This window comes from Cuculus canorus, chromosome 18 (assembly GCF_017976375.1).
Source record: "Cuculus canorus isolate bCucCan1 chromosome 18, bCucCan1.pri, whole genome shotgun sequence".
Classification (NCBI taxonomy): Eukaryota; Metazoa; Chordata; class Aves; order Cuculiformes; family Cuculidae; genus Cuculus; species Cuculus canorus.
The window spans coordinates 4,668,263-4,696,054 of NC_071418.1; the positions used below are offsets into that span (position 1 = coordinate 4,668,263).

General features: G+C 49.0%; 1 protein-coding gene across 4 annotated transcripts in view; it reads right to left on the minus strand.

Moving 5' to 3' along the window:
- RGS9 (regulator of G protein signaling 9) overlaps positions 1 to 27,792 on the minus strand; it is an 83,932-nt gene that overhangs the window by 46,932 nt on the left and 9,208 nt on the right. The window contains exons 5-20 of one of the 4 annotated variants that reach the window (XM_054083130.1): positions 27,313 to 27,364; positions 26,210 to 26,268; positions 25,739 to 25,815; positions 23,888 to 23,969; positions 23,427 to 23,489; positions 17,461 to 17,490; positions 16,724 to 16,785; positions 14,380 to 14,493; positions 13,349 to 13,464; positions 12,360 to 12,447; positions 11,899 to 12,037; positions 10,808 to 10,893; positions 9,328 to 9,445; positions 4,761 to 5,143; positions 3,120 to 3,208; positions 1,220 to 3,018 (exon numbers count right to left, since the gene is read on the minus strand). In XM_054083130.1, the coding sequence (XP_053939105.1) occupies positions 3,005 to 3,018; positions 3,120 to 3,208; positions 4,761 to 5,143; positions 9,328 to 9,445; positions 10,808 to 10,893; positions 11,899 to 12,037; positions 12,360 to 12,447; positions 13,349 to 13,464; positions 14,380 to 14,493; positions 16,724 to 16,785; positions 17,461 to 17,490; positions 23,427 to 23,489; positions 23,888 to 23,969; positions 25,739 to 25,815; positions 26,210 to 26,268; positions 27,313 to 27,364 (1,572 nt within the window). In that variant the 3' untranslated portion in view covers positions 1,220 to 3,004. Of the gene's footprint in view, positions 1 to 1,216; positions 3,209 to 4,760; positions 5,144 to 9,327; positions 9,446 to 10,807; positions 10,894 to 11,898; positions 12,038 to 12,359; positions 12,448 to 13,348; positions 13,465 to 14,379; positions 14,494 to 16,723; positions 16,786 to 17,460; positions 17,491 to 23,426; positions 23,490 to 23,887; positions 23,970 to 25,738; positions 25,816 to 26,209; positions 26,269 to 27,312; positions 27,365 to 27,792 lie in introns of those variants that run through there. The other 3 variants (XM_054083129.1, XM_054083131.1, XM_054083132.1) reach the window with 3 other exon arrangements.

The window sequence follows — 27,792 nt, forward strand, 5'->3', positions numbered from 1 at the left end:
AGCGGGGCTACTCTGTGAGTCTGTGACAGCCGCGAGCCCCCGCAGCTGTGGGAGGTAGGAGAGCAGAGCTGCTGCCGCGAGGGCACTGGGCTTCCTCACTGCTGCAAGAGACTCCTTTCTTCTGTCAGCCAAGCAGCAGGGAGTTTTCTGAGAAACTGCCCACAGGGAGCGATCACTTTTTCCAGTCATTAACCTTACACATCCCTCACATTATCAGAATACCTTGGATGTCTAAGTTGTTGCAGTGAGCTAATTCTTCCAGGTGACTCCAGGCAGCATTAAATGGGCTCCTGCACAGCGAGGGGATTTGAACTGCAAGAGCTGAAAGCACTCCCGACTCCGGCACGGCAGGCCTCCAGCGGGGGCGAGATCCTCAGATGTCACCGTGCGAGCGCAGCACGGTGGCAGGAGGGATCTGGGGCCTCCAGAGCACAAGCGCCTGGGGAGTCTGCAGGTGATGGGAGGAAGGAAAGAAAGCAAGGCATGGGCTTGAGATGCATGACACGGGGGCCTGACTCCACAGGGGAAAAAAGTCCTTCAGTTGAAAGTTATTGGGGAAAAAGAGCGGTGCTCTGAATGGATAAATGTTGGGATCCCCCAGTGCTGGCCACTGGGACATGTATGTACCTGTCTGCCTGGAGGTAATTGCATCAGGATGTCCAAGCCCTGACAGACTGACAGAGAAGCCAGTTTGGGATCCTGAAGTCCTTCCTCTGGTTTAGAAGATAAGCACGAGGCCCAGGCACTATATAATTCCTCAGCAAAGATGGAGAGATCTTCATAGTCCATCCCCTAAGGGGCAGAACAGGTCACCAGAGAGCATGAGCTTTCCATCACCCACGTGTGCACCATGAGAGAGCAGCACAGCCACAACCTGGTCACCACTCAGCAACCACAAGGCTGTGTCTGAAGACGAAACACTGATTGCTCCAGGCTGCTGGAAAAAAACCCACTGGTATTTCTACAAATACTTGCCTCTGTGTGTCTTTGCAGTGAAGGAACTGTCACCCCTCACAGGGGCCAGCGTGGGTGAGACCCATCTCTTTGACAAGGGCTTCTCGGTGAGTGCCCTCTTCCCTGGGGCTGCCAAACTGCACGGCACTGCAAAGTGGTTCTCACCATAGCCGAGTATCCTACAGCACCCGTTACATCACCCTTGCTAAGCACATAGCAAATAAAAGCAGTGCTTGGGTTTGTCACGGAGAACGTGCGCGTTCATCAGCTTCTGAAACCGCGACAAGATGTGGGTCTTCCTCAGCAAGTGGAGAACACGAGGAGCAGAGGTGGTGAGGAAGCCAGCCTGAGGAGCTGGTGCTAAGTGCCCATCCCGGCTCCGTGCACACTGGGAGTGGTGAAGAGGAGGAAACCACAGACGACAGGGTTCACGGGACAGTGTTTACTGTCTCCATGGAGTGTGACCCATGTCCCAGTCCCAGACACACACTGCTGATCCATGGCCGCTGCTGGCCTCTGGAGCAGAAGGCAATGATGTGCACAAGAGGAACCCCAAACCATTGAGAGAAGTCTTAGTAGAAGGAGGGCTCTTATAACATGGACACAATATTAAATATAATATTATTAACTCTTACACATCACAACATCTTCCAGCCATATTTCCTGGGTTATACACCACCAGTGTCCCATCAGGAGCAGCTGAGTAACAATATTAACAAAAACAATCACAAAAGACACCACATTTGTCTCTTGTGCCCACCATTAGTGACTGCCAGAACAGAATCCAATCATCCTGACAAAGCAAAGCCAGCAAGAGCAAATGTGTATTGGCATGAGAGAAGCATCGTGGGTGGCGTGGGGCAGCACTCTCCTGCTCAACTTCTGCTTTGGGGTGGTGCATCTTTCTGCTCCACTGAGAAAGAGTCTTTGGAAAAACAAATAGCCTCTTGATTTTCCCGAACTGCCCTATGACGAGAAGTGTCATCCCAGACCTGTGGGAAATGGGGACCACTGAGTATGTGTAAGGAGACATTTTAAATGCCATAGTAGAAGTCCGCAGGATGAGCCACATCAGCCACACAGGCAAAGCTCCATTTACAATTAGAAATACAAAATAGCAACATCAAAAGTCACGGGCCACAAGGCCAAATTACAGACTAACGACCCACATCACATACGTCTAGGAAACACCTCCACACCTGACCCAAAAACCCCATCTTCAAATGGTTTTGACATAAGGAAAGCAACGTTCTAACACTCTTGACAACAACACAGTCAAAGACTGTGGCAAAGCATCAGCCTCATTTCAGAGAGACCCAAAACACAGACTTGTTTGGGATCTTCCCAGGTGTTGCTGAGATGAAGTTCAAGCCATGGTTTCAAAACCCAGCAGTGAGAGGCCACAAAAGGGAAACTGGAGCTAACGCAGCCGTGCCCTGGGGCCTTTGCTTTTCTGCATCGTTTGCTCTTTGGGATCACTTTTGATTTGGATTAAGGAATGGTGCTATGTCGTACAGTACACAGCTTCTCATGAGGGGTTTACTTTATTTTCCCCAGCAATCAGCTGTCTCTTAATGAACTTCCTTTAAAATTACAAGAATCGTTATTAATAATAAGAGATGGACCCAAGCTGGGGACACAAACATGCCCAAATCTTCATAATGAAGTCTGAGTTCTACTCTGAAAAATGCCTGCAAGCTCTGCTCCAGCTGTGTTGTGTACAGTGTGCTGACACCTCATGGCCAAGCAAGTAATTCAGATAAGACACCATTTCCCAGGATATATATACACGCAGAAATTCTCCATCTGCTGTGAGGCAAGAAACGAGCTTCATTTATCAAGAAGTTCGTAATGAATAGATCTGAAAATACCAAAGATAGGAAAGAAAACCAGTCCAGAAATGCATCAAACTCTTGAATTGCTAACAGATGGGGACACCAGGGTCTGTGATTCGTCGCTGTGGAAGTCTGAGCTTCCTCGATGCTGAAGGATGGCTCTAATGCATTTCTTCAACAGCATGGCCCAAATACTGAACCAGATGGGGCACAACTCATGGTCTCAGGCCTGGAAAGAGAGGGTCCATATCTGGGCTGCTTGCTACCCAGCTCTCCCCTCTTCCACAGGGTTCTCCCAAGGGCAGATCACCTCCTTCCCAGAGTCCTTACAAGCTCGGTGGCGGTTGTCCTCTCCCTTCTCAGAGTCTATGGGGCAGATTCGGCTCTCCAAAGGACCGTCCATTTTTATTTGGAAGAAGCTGGGTTGTGAAATAAAAACTTATCACGCACACAGCACTTTTTGATGTGCTCTCCGAGACAGCGAGCGTGCAGCATGGAGCCTGGCTTTGAGCTTTCCGCTGTTCAAACCCCAAATCCCAAAGCAAAACTCCTGGGCGCAAGCTCGCCGAGATGGAAAACAAAGGAAACGTGCACTCCCACCCCTCTGAAGCAAAACTGTTGTGTGATACAGCTCCAGCACAGCCAGAGCGTGGAGCCAGGTGGAGAAGGAGCCCTCAGATTTGTGCTTTAGAATTTATAATGTGGACTCATCCACTTGGTCAGCAGCAGAGGTGGATTAAAAGAGATTGAGGACACATTACTCTTAGTCAGGAACACGGCCAGGATTTGATTTCAACAGTGACAGCATCTCCAGGCAAAAAAAAATCCTGATTTTACACATCCTGCTCCAGAATTACAAACATTTCGCAACTTTCCCTCAGGATTTCTCCTCCCTTGTTGCTTCTGGGTCTCCTCTGGCTTTCAAATCATTAAACGAAACCTGAACCAGCGCTCGAGAACGAACACAAATATACAAGTGCTTTCCCAAATCGGGGATCAAAAGTAAAACCTGGGAGCTTTACATCACAAACAGGAGGTGTAAGTGCAGCAGAAAGGAACTGCTGACAAAACCTCCTGCCCTTTTCTCATCAGGAAACACATCCAGTACAGAAAGCAAGCGCGAGGAGCCAAGGGAAAGAAATGCTTTCAGAGGCCTGGCCGTGATTTGGGGCAGGCAGCACAAATGCCAGCGATGGGGTTTGGATGCAACCGTAGGAAAGGCAGCACTCAGTCAGGCTCACAGCGTCACGCAGCCTCTTTGGGGATACACAGGGTCCCTACCCCAGAATACCCGAATCCCTCACTGTCTTTGCAAGCACGAAGACCTCGAGCTTGTCTCCAAAGCCGACAAAATCAGCAAACAAACGTTCTGCTGTTATACACAGGGCAGCAAGGCACTGCGGCCCATGAACGAGGCGCTTGGGGACACGAGTTAGTAGCAGACAGGTACGGTTGGAGTTGATGATCTCTAAGGTCTTTTCCAACCTAAGGATTCTAGGAAGCTGCTGGATACGGAGGAAAACACAAACGTCTTCGCACCGGGCCAGGGCTGCCTCATACCAAAGGGTACCCGTTTCCCCCGGCTGCTCCACGTGTGGAAGCTCAGGGCGTGGGGCAGGAGGGGACGGGCGGCGTGGGTGCCTGGTGTCCTCAGGGGGAGGACATCCGCGGCTGTGCCACACCACACCCCAAGCAGCTCGCGGCCCTCTCTGCTCCCTGGGGCCTGGGGGGGAAGATGCAGCCCCTCCATTTTCTCGCCTGCGGGAGCAGAGCTGGTGCTCGCTGCCGACAGCCACCGTTTCCCACAGCCCCACAGCACACAGACACGGGGGGGATGGCAACAGCTGACTAATACGAAGCACAAAGCCCACTTTAATAGGCTCAGCTGATACTACTTTAATCTCTGCCTAATTGCAAACCCAACTGGTCAGGGAGGTGAGCCCTTGGGGAGGGTGTCCAGGTGCTGCTTACCTGCTCACGGCCTTGGTGTCTGTCCAGAGCTGCTGCTCGCGCTCACCCAGCGGCTGCACCTTCCCATGCGGCATGGCCGGGCACTTGGGCGAGAGCGTGGCGAAGACAGGGGACGTCCAGCAGCCCCTCTTCAGGAATCGGCCGAAGGAGAGGGCAGCCATGCGAGATCTCCCGCTGCTGGAGGGGAAGGGGCTGGGATCCTGGGGCTCTCGCTCCTTCTCAGCGCCCGCGGTGCTGCCGAAGGCCACGGTGATGGGCGAGGGGCAGGCGGTGCTGGGGGGCAGGGCTGCCGGGGGACATGCGGGGGCAGCGGGTGTTGATGGGGGGGTGCTGGTGCCAGTGTAGACAGCAGGGTGAGGGGCTTGGGCAGCGTGGTGGCATGGCTGCAAGGAGGAAAAGGAGAGACGCTCGGTAAGGTCTAGGGGGTAGCACGCTGGTGGCCAGTCTCCCCAGGGTTCCTCAGGAGAAGACTTATCATAGAATCATAGAATCACCAGGTTGGAAAGGACCCACTGGATCATTGAGTCCAACCATTCCTAACACTCCCCTAAACCATGTCCCTCAGCACTTCATCCACCCATTCCTTAAACACTTCCAGGGAAGGCGACTCAACCCCCTCCCTGGGCAGCTGTTCCAGTGCCCCATGACTCTTTCTGTGAAGAATTTTTTTCTGATATCCAGCCTGACCCTCCCCTGGCGGAGCTTCAGGCCATTCCCTCTTGTCCTGTCCTCTGTCACTTGGGAGAAGAGCCCAGCTCCCTCCTCTCCACAACCTCCTTTCAGGTGGTTGTAGAGAGTAATAAGGTCTCCCCTCAGCCTCCTCTTCTCCAGGCTAAACAACCCCAGCTCTCTCAGCCGCTCCTTGTAAGACTTGTTCTCCAGCCCCTCACCAGCTTTGTTGCTCTTCTCTGGACACGCTCCAGAGCCTCAACATCCTTCTTGTGGTGAGGGGCCAGAACTGAACACAGTACTCAAGGTGCGGTCTCACCAGTGCTGAGTACAGAGGGAGAATAACCTCCCTGGACCTGCTGGTCACACCGTGTCTGATCCAAGCCAAGATGCCATTGGCCTTCTTGGCCACCCGGGCACACTGCTGGCTCATGTTCAGTCACTGTCAACCATTACCCTCAGGTCCCTCTCTTCCATGCAGCTCTCCAGCCACTCTTCCCCCAGTCTGTAGCACTGCATAGGGTTGTTGTGCCCCAAGTGCAGGACCCGGCATTTGGCCTTTTTGAACCTCATGCCATTGGCCTCAGCCCAGCAGTCCAGCCTGTTCAGATCCCTTTGCAGAGCCTCCCTACCCTCCAGCAGATCCACACTTCCACGCAGCTTAGTGTCATCCGCAAGACTTCTCCTCCTTCCAGGAGAGACAAGGCTCAGCTAGGAGGCTGCTCACAGCCACCCCAGGCAACCCTGTGACAGTGTCTCCGTCCCTGCCTTCCAACAGTGGGAAAGCTGAGGTGTCACCATTTGCCCATGGAAAGCAAAAGGGTCACGGCTACCAGCCTCAGCAGGTGCTGATGGATCCAGACCCCGGGGATCCCACAGGAGATGCCAACTTATCTCAGTCCTTACAGAGATGAGCTCCAGGCACGGAGTCTGCTGTCCCGAGAATGTGATCTTGGTTATGGACTGCATAACCATGTCACACCCAAAGCACCAACATCCTGGCTGCTGTAGTGGCTGAGAAATATGTCGCTGAGCTCCAAACCGTGCTGACTGATAACACAAGAATCCACATTTTGTGCTGCAGCCCACAGTGTCCCTGGCTGGTGCCGTGAAGCCTTCAGCTCAGCTAATTCAGCCCTCAGGACAAGCCCAAGTACAGATCCATCAGCAGAGGACATGCTGCACACGGGATCCTCCCCAGTTTCCCAAAGACTTGGTTCCAACAGAAATGAAATGCAGCTCAAGTGTCCAAAGAGAAGTGCTGAGGGCAGAGGCACACACAGAAAATACACACACGCATGGAAGAGAGATGAGACAGTGAAGAATGAACACACTGAGATGAGACAGAGAAGGATGAACTCAATTCTTTTTTCCATTTTCTACATTTATTTTTATTCGACAGATGAATGCATGGAAGCGATGGCCAAGAAACGAAACAACATATTGCTCTGATTTTCAACAGAAACAATTTCTTGGCTGGCACAAAGTGAAGTTCGGTTTGTACCGTGGTCGCACTTTGTACCAGGTGACTTTCCTCTTCAGGGACTGAACAGCAAGGGACCAAGGAACCGCACACTGGGTCATGCCAGCTTATTCAGCCTATAAGCAAAACAGAGCCAGCCTCTGCCAGCAACTGTTGGACTGGTGTTTCACAAGCACAGTGACTCCAGAGCCTGCAGTATTAACCCATGTCACGGGGACAGCAACAAAAAGCTGAGATGATGAAAAATCAGAGAAAGGAATGGATAGAGACAACATAAAAAGCAAAGCTGCAAACAAAACAGAGGTAGAATCAGAGGGACTGACTGGAACACACAGATTTGTTATTTATTATTTATACCCCGACTTGATCTTCCACATGTTATGACATAGTGGCAATCCCAACACGCTCAGTGCTCCATGTTACATGAACTCTGAAGAGGCTGTAGAGCTCATCACACCCAAGTAGCTTTGGACCAACCCTGGCAAGCTCTTGAGTATCCTTCGGTGCTCTTACATCAAGGTAGGTAGGTTGATGGTGCTCAGTATCCCACTTAAAAGCCTTGTGGTTTTAAGCAGAATCCAAAAATTTATGGTCTGAGCCTGCTCACCCTTATGATATTGCAAAATTTGCGGTTGTTTCCACTGGGAATAAGAGCAGGGACTTAGCAAGCAGACCTTGACATCAGAGCAAGAGGCTCATGCAACTTGGTTTCAATTCCTCTAAGAAGGTTTCTCACCCTTAGGTTAACAGAGGTCACGAAAATCTGCCTAGCTCAGCTGCACAGCGAAGGAGACTGGTTCTGCGATGATACCAGATCAGGCCGTGTAGCCCTGATTCAGCCTCCGATAACGCACGTAGGGAGGGCAAGGATCACTGTCCAAAGCTGTTCGGGACACAGCTATGGATAGACTATCTCCCATTTTGCAAGGGGTTGGTCTGCACGTACCCAGGGGCTCTCACTCCCATCCAGCTTTCCCCACCTCCCATTTCCTGTAAAATTGTCCCAGTTGTAAAAGTGGATGAACACCATGAACTGGAGTGATGAAGTTTCCCAGAACTCAGTATTTCCCACACAGTTCCTCTGCTTTCCCTAAATTTTAACAAACTGAGGAAGCTTTTCTTCCCACCCCTGATTCCCTTGACTGGGCTTTGCAGGAATCATTCCACTTCTGGTAATCATAGCCCTGGTCCAGACATGGGGAGTTTCCCAGCAAAGCCTGGAATCTCCCTCAGCTCTTTAGCACTAACTTAGTATTTCAGGTTGCCTTATTCTAAAGAGCAAAAGAGACAGAGCTCATGGGGTAAAAAAAACCAAACACTACTTAAAGCTGAAGTCAGCTCTTAACACCTCTACCCTGGTTCTTCCTTGCCTCTGGGCTACAAGCCAGTGACAACTGGAACTACCTCCTGTTAGGTCTTTTTATAACAACAGAAAATAGAAGGGCAGGAAAAAGACAAGACAAAAGGTAGGAAGGATTTGATAAAAGAAGCACAAAGCTGTGGCTGCATCTCTCAGGCCCTCCTGCAGGTTCTCTGTGCCTGCACACCTAGCGCATCGTGAGGAGGAGGCATAGGGGAGAGCCGAGCTTTCCACTGATCATCTCCAACCTGCCAGGGGGAGCTTGGGAGGGTCATTAAAATTCAAAGGGTCAACTGAACCTTCAGAAACGCTCATCCTACTGTTCTCACAAGAAGTCTAACAGGTTCTTCGGCCTGCGGCTCTGCTGCACTGGCTAGGAGATGCAGGATACTTGAAGAGAGGGATGCCCTCCTCTCAGGAGATGCAGGATACTTGAAGTGAGGGATGCTCTCCTCTCATGGGATGCCCAGCTGCACCCCTTGGGAGGGTCCACATCCCCTCAAGAGGATGGATGCCAGCATGGACGTGCTCTGAGGTGGAGCACCTCACCCTGCTCCCTGCGGGGTTGGTCACCTCTGCTTCAAGGAAGGCTGATTTGAACCCAAAGATCTAGGGTGGCAAAACTTAACTCTGCCTTGTGCCATCCCATCTCCTGGAGGAGCAGAAGGTAGGGAGAGGTGGCTGGTATGCCCAACCTTCAGGTGGGCTTGGAGCAGCCAGAAGGAATCGCTGCTCCAAGGCGTGCAGGGAGGGAGCTGGGGCCCTGCACACGGAGTGTGGCACAGCCAGCAGCCTGGCTCCAGCAGCGCTCCCATGCCTGACATGCCTGGGAAGTGACATCTGCTGCTCCAGAAGCCATGGCAACATGCAGGAAGCAGGCTGCTGGCAGAGCCAACCTGGGAAAGCTAAAGCAGCACTGACACCTTCAGGAAGGGGAGACGAAGCTCAACACCAGCCTCAGCTTGTACTTTCCCTGCACTGCGCTCTGTGGGGCTCAGAGCCTACTTGGGAGGTTCCTGCTTGAGCTGGCTCCTGCGATCCAGCTTGCTCATGACCTGCGTGATGTCCACGGTCGTGGCAGCTTCTCTGGCTTTGGCCTCTTCCTCCTGCTGCCTCAGGATGACAGGGCTGGGGCTGGAGCGGAGGTGACGGCGTCCGAATGGGAAACCAGAGCTGGGCAGAGAGAGGGAGAAAGAAACAGGGTGTTACCGAAACTTAGAAGGGCACCAAAACCTCACCTCTGGTAAGAAAACCTACCAGGAGGGCAAGCTCAGACACAGAGACGAACATGCCACTGTCATCTCCACAATATCAAAGTAGTGCCAATGCGGACGAGCTGGTTTAAAGCAGGACTCGGTGACTCAGTGCCACACATCGGCTACAGAACTGCTAAAAATGTAACGGCAGTCCTGTTCCTCATCCTTGCAAGGGACTCCAAGGCCAGGAGATGGCAAGTACATTACTCCTTTTGTTGTGTTTGCACATCTAACGCTCAGTGTGAAGCCAAACAAATGCTGTCTGTGGAATTTTTTCTAGTGTCCTCAGTGAGATCAAGATAAGGACCATTTTGGGTGTTTCTGGTGGCTGTGATAAGCCAAAAAAACCACCCACTACCTGCTTCAGCAAAGCCATTACCAGCAGCAGTCGAAAGAAGAGTTAAACTATCTCTGGATGAGGTACCAGCTCTTTAGTTTAACCAGAATGCTGAGTATTGAGTGCCCAGAAAAAGCACTGGCAAACACGAAGGTAGTCACCACGATCAACTGGCATCTGCCAGCGACCTTGTGATGGGTGGCTCAGGGAAAAACTAACCAAACCCTGGGCAAGTCAGCAGGAGGGGTTTTTCCACTGACTTGAAATAGGTTTTAGATGAAACAGCAGTGTGAAAGTCCATGATTCCTCTTTCTTGCTTGCTAGGTTGACGAGTGGAAGAGGAACAGAGAAAGAAGTGCACCACCCAGCCCAGCTCTGACCTTGCACACTCATCTTTAAGATGCAACTGCAGTTCAAGTGGCCTAAATTTGCTGTACAGCCTTTACCGTGGTTGGGAAAAAGCCATTTCAAGGCTGCCTCTTCTCAGGCCATCTACCTTGTGGCAGCAGTCACTCACAAGTAAGGTGCAGTTTGTTCTCACATGGCTGCCTGTCACCTTCCCTTCACCAAGGGTTAAGCGTCTCTGTCCTGAGCAGAGCCCTTGGAGGACACTGCAGTGGCTCTGTGTCACCTCTGGCAGCCAATGTTTTGTGGGCAGGAGTTTTCCCCGTGCCCTGTTATCTCTCTTTTTGGGATTAATTCAACAAGCACAGCCTTTTTAAACAGACCCGACAGACAAGTCGATTGCGACTGCACGCAAGCCGCTTCCAAACGGCTCCCAAATAAACAGCATCGCCAGTCTCAAAGCAAGGCATCTTCATAGTGAAAAACTTTATTTAATTAAGCAAACACCTAAATCATAGTAATTTTGCTGCAACTCAGGCTTTTTCTACCCTTCCTACAAGAAAAACAAACCCCACAATTAGATTCAGTTTCACTTGCCTTTTTTTGACGGTCTCTTGTGGCACAACAGCCTTGGCCAGCATTTCCTTGTATATTGGAGACTTTAAATAGCGACCATAGGAGTCCTACTAGGAGCAAAGAAGAGAAACTGGTAGTTATGGGCTGCAAACACCCTTATTAAAATCACCACCAAATACAGCTGCTCAGGAGCCAGGGAGGCTGGGAACAGGATAATCTCCCTCAGCAGCCCAGGGGACTTTGCATCTTTCAGGCAAATGCAGCTATTAAACCAATACCCTTTCATCTTGGTGCAAAATTCCCACGATTTTCCATCTCACACTAAAGCTTCCCAGGTAAGATCCAGACTAAAAGAGTGAACTGAGCTTAGCCCAGACCCGTAGTGTCTCACAGTCACTGCAGGGTGAAATGCTCATGTTTTTGGAGCCAAACTTTTCAGCAACTGGCAAAAATCAGTGTAATTCTGCTGCTTTCAGCATCAACGCGCATCAGCTGCTGCTCTGGCCCATAATGCTCCTTCCTGCCAAGTGCATTTTGTAGCATTCATAAGGAGGAGTTACAGGTTATTTGTGGTCACCATGAATGAAAACCAGGACATACTGTACACCGACATCAGCACACAGTCTGCTGCAACAGTCAGACCTAAAAACCGGTATCCATCAACATAACCACAGAAAAACGTAGGAAAAACCCGGTAAAAGCTGAAATGGGCCATGTCTGGTTATGCTTTTGGTACAAAACTCATGCAGCTATATCACAATTGCTATTACCTTTCCCATCCACTGCTGAAGTCCAAGCATCACACCACAGGGATACCTGATGTGGCACAGGAAGTGGTACTGAGTGAGGTTAAAGATTTGTTAATGAGCTGGTGACCGAGCTGGTATTTGAAAGTAGGACTTCCAGCAGACACTTAACCTCCTTCACCTTGGGGACAAGGCTGCCTTCAAGGGAAGAAGCAGCAAAATACAAAGGCCAGACCCAGTGCTTGCTTAAGTCAGCAAATTAGAGGGATTGTCAAACACTTGAAAGTGACAGCTGATAGCACACAAAGACAGGGAAAAGCCCAGAGAACCGGAATCCCCCTAAGGCTTTGGAAACAAATAACAAACCTTTTTCATCAGCATGTAAATGTGGGTCTGAGCAGCATCTAAAACATAACGATGAGGGTGCTTGAGGCCTCTGACGGTTATGCCCATCGTTGTGCCATCAATGTTAATCCAGCGCCTTGCTCCTGGAGCCAGGAAAAGCCTGCAAGGAAAAGGGATCAACAGTGCCATTAACAACCAGAGAATTTGTGGAGTTTCCTCTGCCTGTGCATGAAAGGAGAAGTCCCTTGGCTCCCCACTACAATTTGCTGTCCTGAGCTTGGGCAGTCAATCTCCTCTCCAATATCTCTCAATACTTGCGCTTTCATCTTCAAAAGCTCTTCTCCTGCATGGGGACATAGGACATTTGATGATAGCTTACAAAGAAAAGTTTCAGGAACAAATAATTTGGAGAACAACAGCATGGAAGAAGGTGATGGGACTCATGTACAAAGAGTTTAAGAATGTAAAATTATCACACTCACTTGTAAATTTCTTCTGCTTTTTCTTTGACCTTGGACTGGTCTCCATACTTGAGATCCTCACAGGCTTCCCAGAAACTCAGGTTCTCTCCTGTATTAACAAGGACTCAGTCAACAGACCGAGACTGAGGAAAACGCAATCCCATTTATTAACCCCTAAATGGAATTTGTTTGACTCAACACACTTCGGCCCCAATTCAGTCTCTTCAGTTCATAGAATCATAGAATTACCAGGTTGGAAAGGACCCACTGGATCATCGAGTCCAACCATTCCTAACACTCCCTTAAACCATGTCCCTCAGCACTTCATCCACCCGTCCCTTAAACACCTCCAGGGAAGGCGACTCAACCCCCTCCCTGTTGTTCCAGTGCCCCATGACTCTTTCTGTGAAGAATTTTTTCCTGATATCCAGCCTGACCCTCCCCTGGCGCAGCTTGAATCCATTCCCCCTTGTCCTGTCCTCAGTCACTTGGGAGGAGAGCCCAGCTCCCTCCTCTCCATAACCTCCTTTCAGGTAGTTGTAGAGAACAATAAGGTCTCCCCTCAGCCTCCTCTTCTCCAGGCTAAACAACCCCAGCTCTCTCAGCCGCTCCTCGTAAGACTTGTTCTCCAGCCCCTTGAAAAAAGTTCTCACAGCCACCTTGAAAATCCTCTTGGGACTGAAGGAAGAAAACAGCTTTCCCCTATTCTGTGCTCAGGGACAAATGACACCTCTAAGAGCGTGTGAACCCAGGCAGTTCCAGCTCGCCTACAAGTGGTTCCCCCTGCACAGGGAGTGTCCTGGGCTGTATTTTGTGTCCTGTGCCACTAGATGGTATTGCATGCGCTGGCTGCACAGCCATCACCTCCAAAGTGACTTCTACTGCCTTTACTTTGTGACTTTGTCCCTGTCTCAGCTCCCAGCACCTACTGCAAAGGCATGGGTTTCCACCACTGCTCTGCCTCAGCTGTGACCCAGGCAGGGACAAAGACAGAGATGCAACAGACTCACCGCTGAACTCCTTCTTCAGGAAGAGTTGGAAGTTCTGCCGACCTTTCGGGTCCCGAATCAGCTCACTGAAATTGAAGGCCCATCTCTCCACACGCATTCTGGTGGGGATTTCCACTCTGCACAGGATGCAAAAAAAACAGCACGGCCATTTGATGTGGCCATTCTAATTGGCAGATTAATTAAATCCAAAATGCCCTTTGCTGGAATGCCAAGAGACTTCTCAGCGCTCTGTGTTTTCCAGAATGCTGTAATGAGCTGAAGTCAGCCCACTAAGTAAACTGTAATTAAACAACTTTGTATACAGTGGGATCAGGATTTATCTCATTCTGGAAGAGGGACTGGTTGTTGCCCAAAGCTTTGCTTCTCGTAAGGGCATTCTGTGAACCTTTTGGGGCTGTCTAACGGGATATTAGCACTCTAACGGGATTGCCGGTCTCAAATGAGAACCAGTAATAAGTTGTACGCTTCAAGCCTAGAGATGTCACTGAATAATTAGCAAATACTATCTGAATGGAAAACCAAGGGAGACCTCAGAGAAAGGATGGACCACCAGTACGTGCCTCCAAACTCTCTCCTAAGAAAGCATCCTGAGATCAAGGACCAGTAGCTGAACCCTGAATTGCTACACTACTGGCAGCACCGTTAGCAAGGTTAACGCTACACCAACGGCTATACCTGAGAATAACTGGTCATATTGCATTCCTGTGTTGGTAGAAGCGGACTTCACTCATCCAAGGGGAGGATTAGACCCACTCAGTGGGGGCTGAGGGCATACTCCCATCATCAGCTCTGGAATTTGTATAATATTAAGGAAGGCTCCACTTGAAAAAGATAATACTGGAATCTCAGCATGCAGTATTTCCAAGAGACAGTTTCTTCAGCATGGACAAGCTATGTCAGAAAGGGAATGCTTCCTGCTCATGATCGGAGACCAGATATCATGATGAAATCAATGGTTTCCTTTTATTTTTGATGTCTATCAGCATCAAGGTCAGCGTAAACCACAAGCAGGCCAGAGATATAATACATACAGTTTTGCATTGAGATCCCAGAACTCAGGGTCATCTGTTATCCAAGGGTTACTGGGAAGGCATCCAGACAGCAGAGGATCGTTGGAGAGGAACTGTTCGGAGTACTTCACAAGCCTGCAAGCAAACCCAACAAAATCAAAATATTAATTTGCAAGTACAATTGCATCCAGCTCTGTTACAACCAAATAAATCACAGAAACCTAGAATGGTTTGGGTTGGAAGGGACCTTAAAGATCATCCAGTTCCAACCCCATGCCATGGGCAGGGACGCAGATGCACAGACTATAGATCCTAAGAGGTGCCCTATCAGCACAGGGATCTGGAAAGCGGTCCCTGCCTTACTGGAGAAACCGTTCCATTGGCTCAGCTAATCTTTTCCATTTCCCAAACCGTCATCTCCAGGTTGTCTTTCAAAGCCGTGATTTTGCCCACTCAAGCACTGGGAGATACAAGACTCTTTTCCATCACTTCCTTTTGCCTCTTCACTTCAAGGAAGTGGTTCTAAGCCCCCAAATGGCTTCTGTCTCTGTCTGATCCTATTTTGTCCCACACATTACAGAGAGGGAAGTGCCAGAGAAGAGGAAAGCAAGCACTGTATCCTCTCAGGGTGGGTTCTCTGCAGCCGTCCCACGGGGCTTGGGAGAGCACATGGAGCTCCTGGAGAGACGAAAGAGTTCTGAGGACACATCCTGGCTTCTCCTTTCCTCCGCTCACCTACCGCACAGCTCATTCCTCTGTAAACGAGGCTGAGGGCTTGGCACAAAGAAAAAAATGTCTCTATCCTAGCAGGAACCAGACAAACACTTCTCCTACCTCCTAAGTCGGCCAGACTTCTAATTACAACCGATTTCACTAATGTCCTGGAATTTTAGCTTTCTCCTCCCTTCCAGGCCAAACTGCTTTCATGTGCTCAAAGCTGGGAGTGCACTGTCCAAGGGCCCATTGCTAACAGTCCCCTTGGCACAGCTCCTGCAATTATACGACGGTACTGCACAAAGCATACCACAGGCTTGGAACAGAAGTGCTCGATCCTACCTTCTCATTGGAAATGCCAAAGCATTCAGCACCTGCATAATTCCCTCCAATCCATATATTTTAATCAAGCTACAAATCTAAACCTGTCAACTCAGGTAACGTTGCTCTGTCCTTTTAACGATTAGCGCTTTGCAGCTCCTCCTAAATCAATGCAACGCTCTGATACACGCACGCTATGTAGTTGCTGCTCTTACGCTCATCAATAATAATTTGATGTGGACCCAATCCTGCAGCTGAGACGGAGATCCAAATTTCCTGAGGATTTTTTGATCGAGGTGACAGGCATTATACACCAGAAGATAAGGACTAGCAGGTGAAAAGCTGCATTACCAAACTTAAGCACCACAAAATTTCTGGAAGGTAGTCAAGTGTCTCCAGCTCACCGTTTGGAAAACTGAGGCAGGAGAGTTTCAAGTGACTTGGGAGTCAGCGAAGATGAAAGAAGCAGCTCTGCTAGTGCCTTGCAAGTTGCGGTTCTCAGAAGAAAGCACTGCTTCCCAGACTCATCCTCCCATTTCATTCATCCACAACTGGTTTCTCGCAGGGAACAGGCCGGAGCACCCTGTTTATCTCAGATTCAATATGAATCTCTGGGTGGCAATGACTATGTAAAACAGAGAGGTGGCACGGACTGCACCTTTAGGCAACAGGCTGGCACGTTAGAATCCAATCAGGAAAGACTCCCACTGAGACAAATTGCTAGTTAATAGGTTGGACTTTCAAGGAGAGATGTGTGTTCCTTCATCATACAGAATAACCAGAGACTTCCCCAGCTCTGCATCACTACACAAGCCAGATCGCTCACTGGGGCTGAATCTAGCCCAGCGGATGGGGGCTCAGGGACAGGAGGGTCAGTCTGTCCCTGCTGCTTATTCATTCCACACAGGAACAGCCACATGACAGACAAACTGCTGCATTCATGCAAGGCAGCCTCCACACAGCTGCTTTTCAGGGCTGCGGAGCTGGGTCCCAAGAACCATAGTCGAGTCCTGACCAGTCTGAACATCTCTTGATTTCAGAGGGAATCTCAACCAAGAGGCAGGTGCTGCTCTACAGACACTCATTGCAAAGTTCTCCTTAGCTCCAAGGGAAACTCTTCATCATCACTGGGACTCTGACCCCTCGTCTGCCTTCTGCCTCTTGGCACAGGCAATACACAGCCCTGACAGCACGAACAACACTCTGTGTGGCCGCCACATCCATTCTCTGACTGAGTCACTTGCTGCCAGAGCAGATAGCTTAATCATCTCACCAGGAGATGAGCGCTGAAAACTAATTAATGTGCGGACAGAAAGCAATCAGGACTTACCCTCCAAGAGAGACAGAAGATTTCACTCTGGACTTCATGATGGACTGCTGATAGTACATGATCTGAGAGGGATCAGACACATCCATGGTTAGGAGCACAGAGACGTGAAGACAAGGCCATCTCTATCTGAACTCAAACATGCTCTCTCCCAGGGAATGAGGCTAACTACAACAGGGAATGCTTCTTCCTTACTTATTGGGTGTCCAAAGAATCACAGCATCCCTAAACTGTCTCAGTAAATCAGCTGTTTTCACTGAGCTTATTGCAAGCGTCAGAAGAGCATTTTGCAATGTGCAAGTAATTAAAAAGCACTCCCATGCTATACAAAAATTGGTTAATAGCTACCATTCTAGGCACCTACAAATGGTCTGGATGATTTAGCATGTAATTACCATTGATCCTTGGATGTCTGTTACACTGGCGCCACAGAATGTATCTCCTATGATTTCTCCACCACCAATTTTGATCTATTAGATTTTAGCCCTGTTGTCTGTCCTTGCTTGAGCCTTCCCGTCACTGGGAGAGCTGCTGGCTGCCTGCACGGGGAGGTGCAGAGGCAGGAAACGTCCTGAAAACACACTGACCAAAAGCTCCACAGGGCAGAGGCTCAGCCAGTCAGACCCAGAAGCTTTTAAAACAGCTCATCCCTTGCAAAGGCAGCTTTGGGCCTCCAAGCAACACTGATGTAAGAAAAACATACAAGATGAACACCTAGAAGCGAGGGAAGGAGCACTTACCTCTCTCCTATAAACATCCATAGTTTTTTTCTGTAAAATAAAGAAATAAAAATCATTAAACTGGCATGGGTGCTTTCACTTGTCTTTTCTGGGACATGAAAACACCGTTGTAGGGCTCCTGTTGTGCAGCACTCTCCAATTAATTCTCATTACAATTAAAATCAAACACAGCAGCTCAGCTAATCAGGGTATCATCAAAGCTAAGAGCATCCATACCCTGTAAATCGTTCCACTAGCTGTATTTACTGTTTAGCACTGCTTCTTCCAACACAGGCTGCCTGCGTGCCTTCAATTAAGGGGTTATTCTAATGGAGCTAAAATAGATTCATTTACGAGACACAGATTAGATCATTCAATATTAGCTAAAGGAGACAGGAACCAACACATTGCAAAATATAAACACCACAATTAAAAGCCTCAGAAGCAGTATCTGCTGTGCAAAGGGTGCTTACGTTGTGATTTGAATAACTCAGACTATGTTACATGTCATCCACAAATGAGCAAGCAATTGAAGGCAAGAAATTAACTGCAGGGTGTTTATTCCCAGTTTCCTTTGAAGCACAGTTACTTTGTGAGAAATAAACTTGAGGAGGGAGAAGGAGAGACAGGCTAAGTCAGGGATGCTCCCAGCAAGCCTTTAAAGGCTTATGCAATGTTTCAGTTCTTCATCTCTCATTTTAGCCAACAAGATCTGCATTCCAGAATTCTTCTTGTCAAACCAACCCCGTGGCAGACACCGCTCTGCGGAGCGCCTTGGCAAAGTGCCGTTTGTGAGCGATGAGGGATGAAGCATCTGGTATCGAATACCACAGGCAACCTGCTTCTCCCATCTTCTCACCAGAGAACCTGTACCCTGAGCTGCCCCTGTTTCGGGAAAGGCAAAATGCTCTCCTGGGGCTGCTTTGAGAAGGGACCATTGTGGGGACACCGGTGCAGATCTGCTTTTGCATTTTAACCATCATCGCTAGCTCACCAGGGAGAAAAACAGGCACGTTTTGCTGAAGCTTGGCTGGTTTTGAGAGGGCACACTCACCATTTCAGCAGGAAGAAGCGGATATGCAGCAGATCAGCCAATCTGTACAGCACTACCATGAAGCCACCCATGTGATCCTAACACAAATCCAGCCTGGCCACTGTAGTACTAACAGAAATTCTCACTGTGGACTTGCAAAGGGAGGAAGCTTTTTCTGTTGCAAATACCATAACCGGCTTTGAATGACTACAGTGCACATAATCTCAGCGGGGACAAACAGGAAAGCAAACAGGAGCTGCACCAGCAGCGATGCTCTGCTAGTGGCACACAAGGAACAGTGTGTGCGGGGGTAAGGGACACATTGGGGAGAGTAAAATGTTCTTGGACAACAGGGTCATTGGCCACAGGGCCTTACAGCCTCCCTTGCTGATTCAAAGCCGCCTGGGACATCTCATAAATGATGGAGGACACGTGGACTACAGCTTTTCACCCTGTAGCTGTACCCTTGATGCCAGGCCAGCTTCCATGTAGGCACCGTTTCTTCCCCCCCCCTTTTCTACAGTGTCATCGTTGTTTCAGACAGACTGTAGAAATGGAAGGCAAAAAAACCAGCTGCTTGTGCAGAGAAACTCACTGCATTTACTGTCCTAGAAGTGTCCTCTTTAAAGAGCTTTGCTTCTGTTTCAGGCCAGTTATATCCTGCACAATAGGAGTTCACGGTGTCCTTGGGGAACCTGAGTTACAAATAAGGCCCCATCAGGTTTACAAGTGCCAACTGAACTGTTCCATTTGATGGAACTTAAATGTGGTGAGGGTATTTACTTTAGGAAAATCAACACGTTAAAATTACTAGAGGATTTCAAAAGGCCCCTCGTTTCTTCCTCTGTTTTGTCAAGCGGGTGCCGTGGTGCAGTGGGGTGAGGAGAGGTGGATGCTGGCACAACGGCTTGAAGGCAGCTCGCATGGCAGTAAAGTTGTATTATCTTCTACAGGGGTCTTAGAGGCAGGCAGCACACCACACACACAAGAGACAAACAGCTGGTGGGAAAGAGAAAAAAGAACCCAGTAAGTCAAATGTTACACAGAGCAAGAAAGGCATGAATTAAACTGCCATCACTACAGAAAAAATTATATGTGGGCAAGTAAAAATCAAAGCTAATGCCATGCCTGCAAATAGGGAAAGATCTTTTTGAAAGTGCCTCCTACACCAAGGATCCCCTCCCACCACAGCCTGAGCGTGGAGGTTGGCACTCTGGACTGGGGCTTTGGTGGGGTTTCCAGGGTGGGGAGGGGATTTGCCAAGGCTTGCACAGAAAAGGGGGCTATGGCATGAGAAGGGCTGAGCATCACAAAGTAGTGGCACACACTGAACTGGAGCAGAATCAGAGAGGAGCCCAGCGCTGAACACCCTATTGAGGGCTGTAGGTGCTGGTTGTGCTCAGCTCTTTCCAGTTCTCAAATCCACAGTAACTGAGAAGAATCTCAGCTATTTCACCCCAGAGCTGCACATCATTTCGTTTCCCTTTCTCCTACGGTGTTCCTGTGACCACTTTCCAACTTCACTGCTGCTACAAGGGACCCTGAATCCTCTGTGTCCTACCGAGCACTGCCAGTTGTCCCTCCATCCCACCCATCCCTACCCCTGCTACTGACAGAAGCAACGCCAAAGTGCCCTCTGTCACCCACCCACCATCCCTCATTTGCAAGAAAATAATATTTGGAACAAAAGGGTAATTTTTTATAATGAGATTAATCTTGCAATGCCCTTAACAAGTGACTTATCGCAATTACCACGGATAAGCTCCCAGCCCTGCAGGCTTTAAGTCAAAATGGCAATTAGCGAGAAACCTCAGTCTGTCGCTTGCTGTTAAACATCCTCCTCCCCAAGACACAGAGCAGCACTTGCACAGCCTACACGGCCTCGTCACACCCTGCTGCCACCAGCCCAGCATTCGCCAAACACGCAGGCAGTGGCTGCGAAGCCCAGCTGGGAGCCAGCCAGGACCTGCGCAAGAGCTGATCCACACGGCTGAAGCCAGGAGCTCCTACAAGAGCTGGGACATTCGCATGGACCTCCTCTGCTCTCAGAGTGGGTCTTCCTAATCACATTGTGGAGATGGCCAGTATGTTTTTTGCCACCATCCAGTGTTTACAGAGGCCATAAACAGCTGGAGAACAGCTTTTGTGTGTATGCCCAGATGGAGCTTGGAGTGCAAAACAAGCACAGATCACTTATCCAGAGCTCATTTTGGGCCAGGGCATTGCAAATCACGCCCACGTTCTGGCCTGAATGCTGCAGGGTTCTCTGTCCACGCACAGCTTGGCCAGCTGTGAGGATGACCATGGGGATCCTGAGCAGAGCTCCAGCCGCTGGGCACTGGGCAGCGCCTGCACAGCTTGGCCTCCCTCAAAGCATCCCGTCTTGCAGCCAGAGCTAAAAGCTGAGGGCACAGCCTCCCTGACACCGCAGCGGCAAACAGCGCTGCGACATGCACACAGCCCTGCTTCCGCACAAACAGCTCTTGTGGGGTGCAGATGTGGCCTTTCCCTACACCCAACCAGCTGGAAGCCCTGCAGCCAGAGGCAAACTCTGACTCTTGCATAAGACCATCTCAACAGGCAACTCCACTGTGCTGATGCTTCCAGCCCAGCAGCTGGAAATTAAACCTGTAACAGTCCAGTCGCCCAGTTTCGTTCAAATTGCCAGTTTCCCCTATCTTCTTTATCTGCTTCTGACCCTGTTATTTCAAAAGATGTGACGGGCACAGCAGAAATTGTTTCTCAGACAGCCAAACCGACACAGACTTATGAAAGTAAAGGTCAGCAATGATCATCTGTGCCTGATTTGCTGTGTACAAGAAGCAAAAGCATTTCATTCAGTAGCCCCTGAACCAGAAACAGTGATTTTTGGCTGAGCTAAAGCACTTTCAGAAAGACTTTCTGGTTACTGAAGAAAGCAAAAGCTGAATGTGTACCTGCAGGCTCTGGCAGTTGCCTGGTAACTCTCTAAGCAGTGAGGCTCAATCAGGAGCCTGAGACCTAGGAAACAAAAGGCTAAAGCATCCCTTAATTAGCTGTTCAATGACCGGCTACCTCCTTCAGTAACCACAACTCCTAACTCATTATAACCGAGAGGATGCCATGGGTCAGTAACAGAAGTCTCTGTCAAAGGAGTGCGATGTTTGGCTGAGCACCTGTTTATCCCCAGAGGATTCTATCAATTAGGGAGGGAGCAGCCCCCCCAAAGGGTCTGAGGCAAGTGAAAAAGACGTTGGTGCCACTGTCAGCTTCAAAGAAGTCATTCTGATGTCAGAAAGTAATTATCACCGGGAATATTTTCTTTCTCAGCTGTCAAGATAAAAGACAGCTAATTGGCCAACAAAGTGAAGTTAGACTGAGCAGGAACAAAGACACAAATCAAATAAATGGGCACTGGATTCATGCACTCATTGCTGTTTCACCTCTGGCAGAGGCAGAACGCACAGAAAATATCAATAAAACTCTGCACTGCTTTCAGCAGGGGTGAGATACAGCCAACAAAGCACCGTCCAGCTCAGCAGTTACCAGCACAGCTTGGGCCATCCCTTCCACTTACCAACGGCTGCTGAGCCACAGGTGTTGGTGAAAGCAGAAATAAAAACAAGCTGCTAGACCAAAGGGGGCTCTATGTGGGCTTTTGGCCATCTCATCTACTGTCAATCACTCTTTCAAATGCAAAATAGGAGAAAGAAGAACTTTCCACCTCCGCTCAGCCTCCAGAGAGGAGACAGTGCAGAAACCAGAATAAAGGAGAAAGGCAGTGAATCCACGCCAGCTGTGTCCCTTGGCTCAGGCCCTCCTCAGATTCTCTCCTGACGGCAGGGACTGACCATCGCTCTTATGTCCATGGTGGGAACTGAACGGAGATCCCTCAGCTCACTACTTTCTGTGCTACCAAGCAGCTGGCAGGTGGCCACGGGCTTTCAGATGGTTTGCAAACCTAACATCTCCTTCCGTGTCAGCTGTAAAACTGTGAGCAAGAAGTTGGCTTACTCCTCTTTTCCATCCCTTTCCCTTTCCTCCACTCCTTTTCCTTATTTTAAGATAAAAGAGGCTTTCAGCAACTGCTGCTTACAAGAATAAAATAAAATACTCCTCAACCCCACATTGTGCTCATTTTCAATCTCTATAGTAACGGAACACAGTTGGCCAAAGCAATTATCCTGCCTCTGGCTGTTGAGATGTTTAAAGGCTGTTACAAAAATGAGAAGTTGTGGGAATACAGTGAGCGTGTTCACAGTAACATAACACTTCGACTTCACTTCCAAATGAACACCATTAAGTGCACAAATGCAAGATCACTTAAAAAGGCTGATGGAGAAAGAGAAGAGCAGCTCCAGTTCCTCATCTATTGACTGCATTTGTCTTATTGCGGACTTTGAACCGGTCCCAACCAGTTACAGTCTCCACGAGCTCTGTTCATTAATTCCTTTTCTTTATGGTCTAGGTATACAATATGCATTCTCAGGCAACATACTGTGTCTCCTATCCACCACATCAACTTCTCCATCTTCTCGCCACAAATTACCCTTTGGAGGTATTCAGTCATTTTATTTTAAACCCGGATCTTTCCTCTGATCCTTTACACACACCCCCATTCCATTCACCACTAATAAAAAGGCAGCAACAAGCATCTGGAGGTAGAGAATTCCTTAATTCAGCTTCACCAGCAGAGAACACATGTCCTGTAGCTAAACACTCACACTAACTGGCGTGGCAAGAAAGCTGACAAAGTATTTTCAAGCCAAAAGATGCTGCCAAAGCCTATTTTGAGAGCCCCACCCCCCCAGACAATGAGCAGCTTCAACTTCTGGCCCACTCGGCTGTCACAACTGAGCTAACTCGCTCAGCCTGCGGTGCCCAGAAAACCACGATCCCAGGGACGTTGTCTGGCTCCTTCCAAACAAATTCAGTAGGTGCAAAAGAAAAAACAACCCTGTCTCACCTGGTTTACCTTATTTTCATTGGGATCCGTTACGCGGTCTACTCCATACTCCAGGACATCTAGCACGCCAGGCTGTTATGGAAAAGAAAATAGCTTTGTAACTCATTTGTTTTCAAGCTTGTGGTTCATATAAATGCATGAGGAGACTCCCAAGCCCTGAAGGGCTCCCCTGCCAGCAGCTCCCAGCCAGCAGTGTGCCAGGGAAGCTCTGCCCCCTGCATCTGGCAAGGCTCTCCTCTGCATGCGGCTGCCAGACCTGCCTCCCTGGCACCTTCAAGAGCAACCAAGGAGAAAGGTGCGCACTCAGGGCATGCCTGGGCTCACCCCCTTCCCTGAGGAGAAGCGCCAGGGTGCCCAGCCCAGAGGCCATGCCCACAGCCGTGCCCTTAGCGCGCAGGGTCTTGTCCCAGGTGGCTGCAGGGAGGGCACCACGAAGGCACTAAAGCCACACGCCGACAATCTCTACTTACAGGAGTTCGGTTCACAAGCCAGTAGGCTCTCTCCTGACAGTCCAGGGCGTACCTGTCTGCCTTCTTTCGTTCCTTTCCTGCCCTGCAAAGCCAAGAACAGGATTTAACTCTTATCAGGCGATTAAATTACTTTTGCTCTCCTAAAATCAGTAGGATGAGAAAGGAGTCACATCGCCAGTCTCCCCTGCCCTGTGGGTCCCAGCCTGACTGCGCGATGCTCTGATGCAGTCTCCTGACCACATCTTACCCTGGCTAATTCTGGAGTGCAGATCATGCTGTTCACATGGCCACACATGACTGTAGCTTTTGAGAAATCATCATCATCCTGAGCTCAGCTGGGAGCAGACACATCCTCTTTTCATTAGACAGACAGTCCTTTGGTAGAGTTTTACGCCAACAACCCGCTACTTGTGGTCAGTCCTGCTGCCTCCTGTTTATCCATCTCTGATTTCCCCAGGCAGTATCTGAGAACTGCCACGCAGAGGTACACCCCAGACACATCTTGTTCCTGTCTGACAGTAAAGGAGGGCATTTCTCACAGAAATGATTTGGAAATGGGGCCAAACAGAGTTCCCAGGCACTCAAAACTCAAATCAAATTCTTTTATTAAATAAAAGAAGCACCAGCATGGTTTGGGCTTGGACCAACTAATACTTTCCCAGACAAGTCCTGGGCACAATCTGGGACGTAGCACGGGCAAGGCAGCATTCCCAAAGGATTGTTTGCATGTTGGCCACCATGCTTTGGTTAACAGGGTGGATGCGGGCTGTTATGTACCAGTCTGCCCCAGCATCACCATCAAACAGCATCAGACGTGTTTAATCTACTAGTTCAGACACAGTCTCAGTATCTAACTTTAAAACTGCATTTGGCATCTCTTAGCCAAAGTCTGACCTCAATTTACAAGAACAACAGTCTCGTGTTTAATGAGACAACTATCAGATGAGCTGTATTCCGATGACTTGGCTACTATCCCAGTGAAGACAGAAGCACTGCTGATCAGAGAGGCAGTGCCTGCCATGCCAGGAGCTAAAAAAAGGTAAAAGGAGTCCACAGAATTAGGAAAGATCCTATCTCCAAAGGAGTAATCCCATCTCACGTTCACTAACTTTCTTGGGAATTTGAAGGATTCAGCTCTGAAAATCAAGTAATTTTGGCTGGATGCCTAAGTAGGCACTTAAGAGTTTTCTCCATAAATCCCTCCTGGGAATATTTACTGCTTCTTGATTCAGGCCATTCGGTTCAGCTGCGAGACATGTGCAAGCAATAATTGAACCAGACCAATAACATGTCCTAAATCCAGTGGCCTGATCCTCAAACCCTGAGCTAAAAGAAACTGTGTCTAACGAGGGATTCCACGCTGCAGCATCAGAACTCAGCTGCTTCGGGGAGTCGTATCAGGTGCAAAATCTAAACCTCCCCTTGCACACTTACGCATGTGCAAAAACCACTTGCAAAAAGGCAGGCATTTGTGTTGGCAGGAAAGGCACCCAACCCGCCTGCACTGTCGCTCTCACAAACCACACCGATTCCACATCTTTGGCAGATAAATGCTGGGTGGGGAGAGAAACGTAGGTGCAGTGGGCAAGGGCGAGGCTTTGCATGTGGGCATCCAGTCACTTAAGAATGCCTGAAATCCTTCACTCCAAGTGTGAAGTGAACGAATTTTCCTTGCTAAACGGAGAAACCCCCAGCTGATAGGAAAGGCAGCTTTGTTTCGCAACTTGAGGGGCACTCACAAGTTATTTCGAAGCTGCAGTTCATGTTTTTAAACCATAATTTAAATATCAAGACAACGAAGCTCTGCCCCCTCGCCCTCCCCAGCGAACAAGGGAATGCAAGTCAACTCACTTATACTGCTCTTTGGCTTGCATGATAACGAAGTCCCACTTGTAGTTTATTTTTTGATTGAGCATGTTGTAATGTTCCTGGAATAAAAATAAAAAAGCAGTTAGTGGGAATACGCTGGACAAGGTGCTCCCCTGCTAGGGTTGTCCTGACTCTCCATAGCTCAACTGGGCCAGGCTGGCAACCAGGCCAGGCAATCTGCATTGTTCTGAATGTAATTACGTGAATTGCACCAGTTCAAAAATATCACTGCAAGGAGAGCAATTACCTCTGCTAAAATTATCATGGACTTCAGAGCATTTCCCTGTAACGGGCACTTTTCACTTCCAAAATTCTGGCTTTTGACACTGCTGGAGTAAAATCTCATGCAATAGAAGAGGTGATTTTTCGCCAAGCTCTGTTCATTAGCAACAGAGGGCTTAAAGCTATGGCAAATGAGGGGTTTGCAATGGAAAAAGCACAATATCTCCCTACCTTTTCATACTCTTCTAAAATCCCTTTCCTCTTAATGTTCTTCTTTGCTAGGTAAATTGCTGTGGAGGGAGAAGCAAACAAGCAGTCGGTTATGCTCAGACCGACATCCAATAATTAAAAATTTACCCACATGACAAACACAGGAATCTTTGTGTGTTACAACATCTTCCTGGGCACGAGCTCCAAGCTCACAAAGACTCATGGAAAAAAAACCAAACTTGGAGCTTTCACTTTGTCACCGATGCTTCACGAGCCAGTGCCCAGGCTGGGAGCAGCCACACAGAACGGGTGGCGTGTGCCTTCTGCCAGCAGTCACACCTCCTTTGGGAGGTTTCAGAGGTCAAAGGACACTGGGACAAATCTTTAAGATGCTGAAGTTCTTCAGCATTTGACCTCCAAGTTTTCCAAACACAGGCCAACATTTGATTACAAGTTCTACTAAAAATACTCCAATCTAAAATGGGCTTTTTTATTGCTCCAGATCTGCAGCATAAGGCAGATAAAAGCCACAGAGGCTTTTGCTATAAACAAATTAGTCTGTGTACTACACAGCCCACAAGAGCAAACCAAGCTGATCACCCAAGTTTCATGACCAGCATTGTAATAAAAAGCATGATAAAGGCAAGAAAAAATTGATATGGGAAGAGCCATCAGGAGACATTACGAGCCACTGAGCATTATGTAAAGATAGAATTATCTCTGAAAGCAGGGCTTGATCCAAATCTACAGGAAGACAGTCTTGGGCTCAGATCCAGGAATACACTTAACTACTCAAGGGAAATCTAACCTTGTGTTTAAAGTCGTCCCTACCCAGCAGAGTATTTCAGATGTGTTCCAGCCTGATGGATCTTAAGGGAACGTAATAGAAGCTTAAGCACTTTTTCTTATCAAGGCCACCACAATGTGGTCACATCCAGAGCACTCCCTCAAATCAACATCACTGAGAACTCTTCACAGAACAGCACGAAAGCAGATGCAAGGGCTGGTTGTCACATGTGGGCACACGGCACAAAAAGGTGACCAGCAAACACAGCGCAGGACTGCACGCACAAACACCGGGGCTTGCACTACACCTCCTAAACACGCACAGTGCTGTCACTCACCATAGTCTGTGTCATCAGCAGGCCAGCTCTGCGCGGGCCAGAAGTAGGGGGTCTGCAGAAAGACAAGGCTTTCGTTAGTGCACAGTAGCCTTGAACCCATACCACTAACGCTGGAGGGAGAGGAAAGTTCTCCCCTGCTGTACTCAGAGCCTCAGGTCCTTAGCTGTGCGTCAGCTTGCACGGCGGTGCGGGCGAGCTTCAGCAGGAGCATGGATGCCAGCAGACTGCCAATGTCAAATCCACTTCTGCTTTGCCATCGGTTAATACGGCCAACTCTCACTGCTGGCTGCACATTCCGACTGAGATGCTGAAGCTGGGTTTGGCACCATGGGGGAACCAGAGTCCCCATTTAAAGCACCAACGAGGGTACTCTAATTTCCTATCGTACTGGAAACGGTCCAACCATGAACTCTGATAACATCCCATTATTACTGTGTTTTCTGTCTATTCATTATTCAGTCTCCCCAGATCATTCTATTT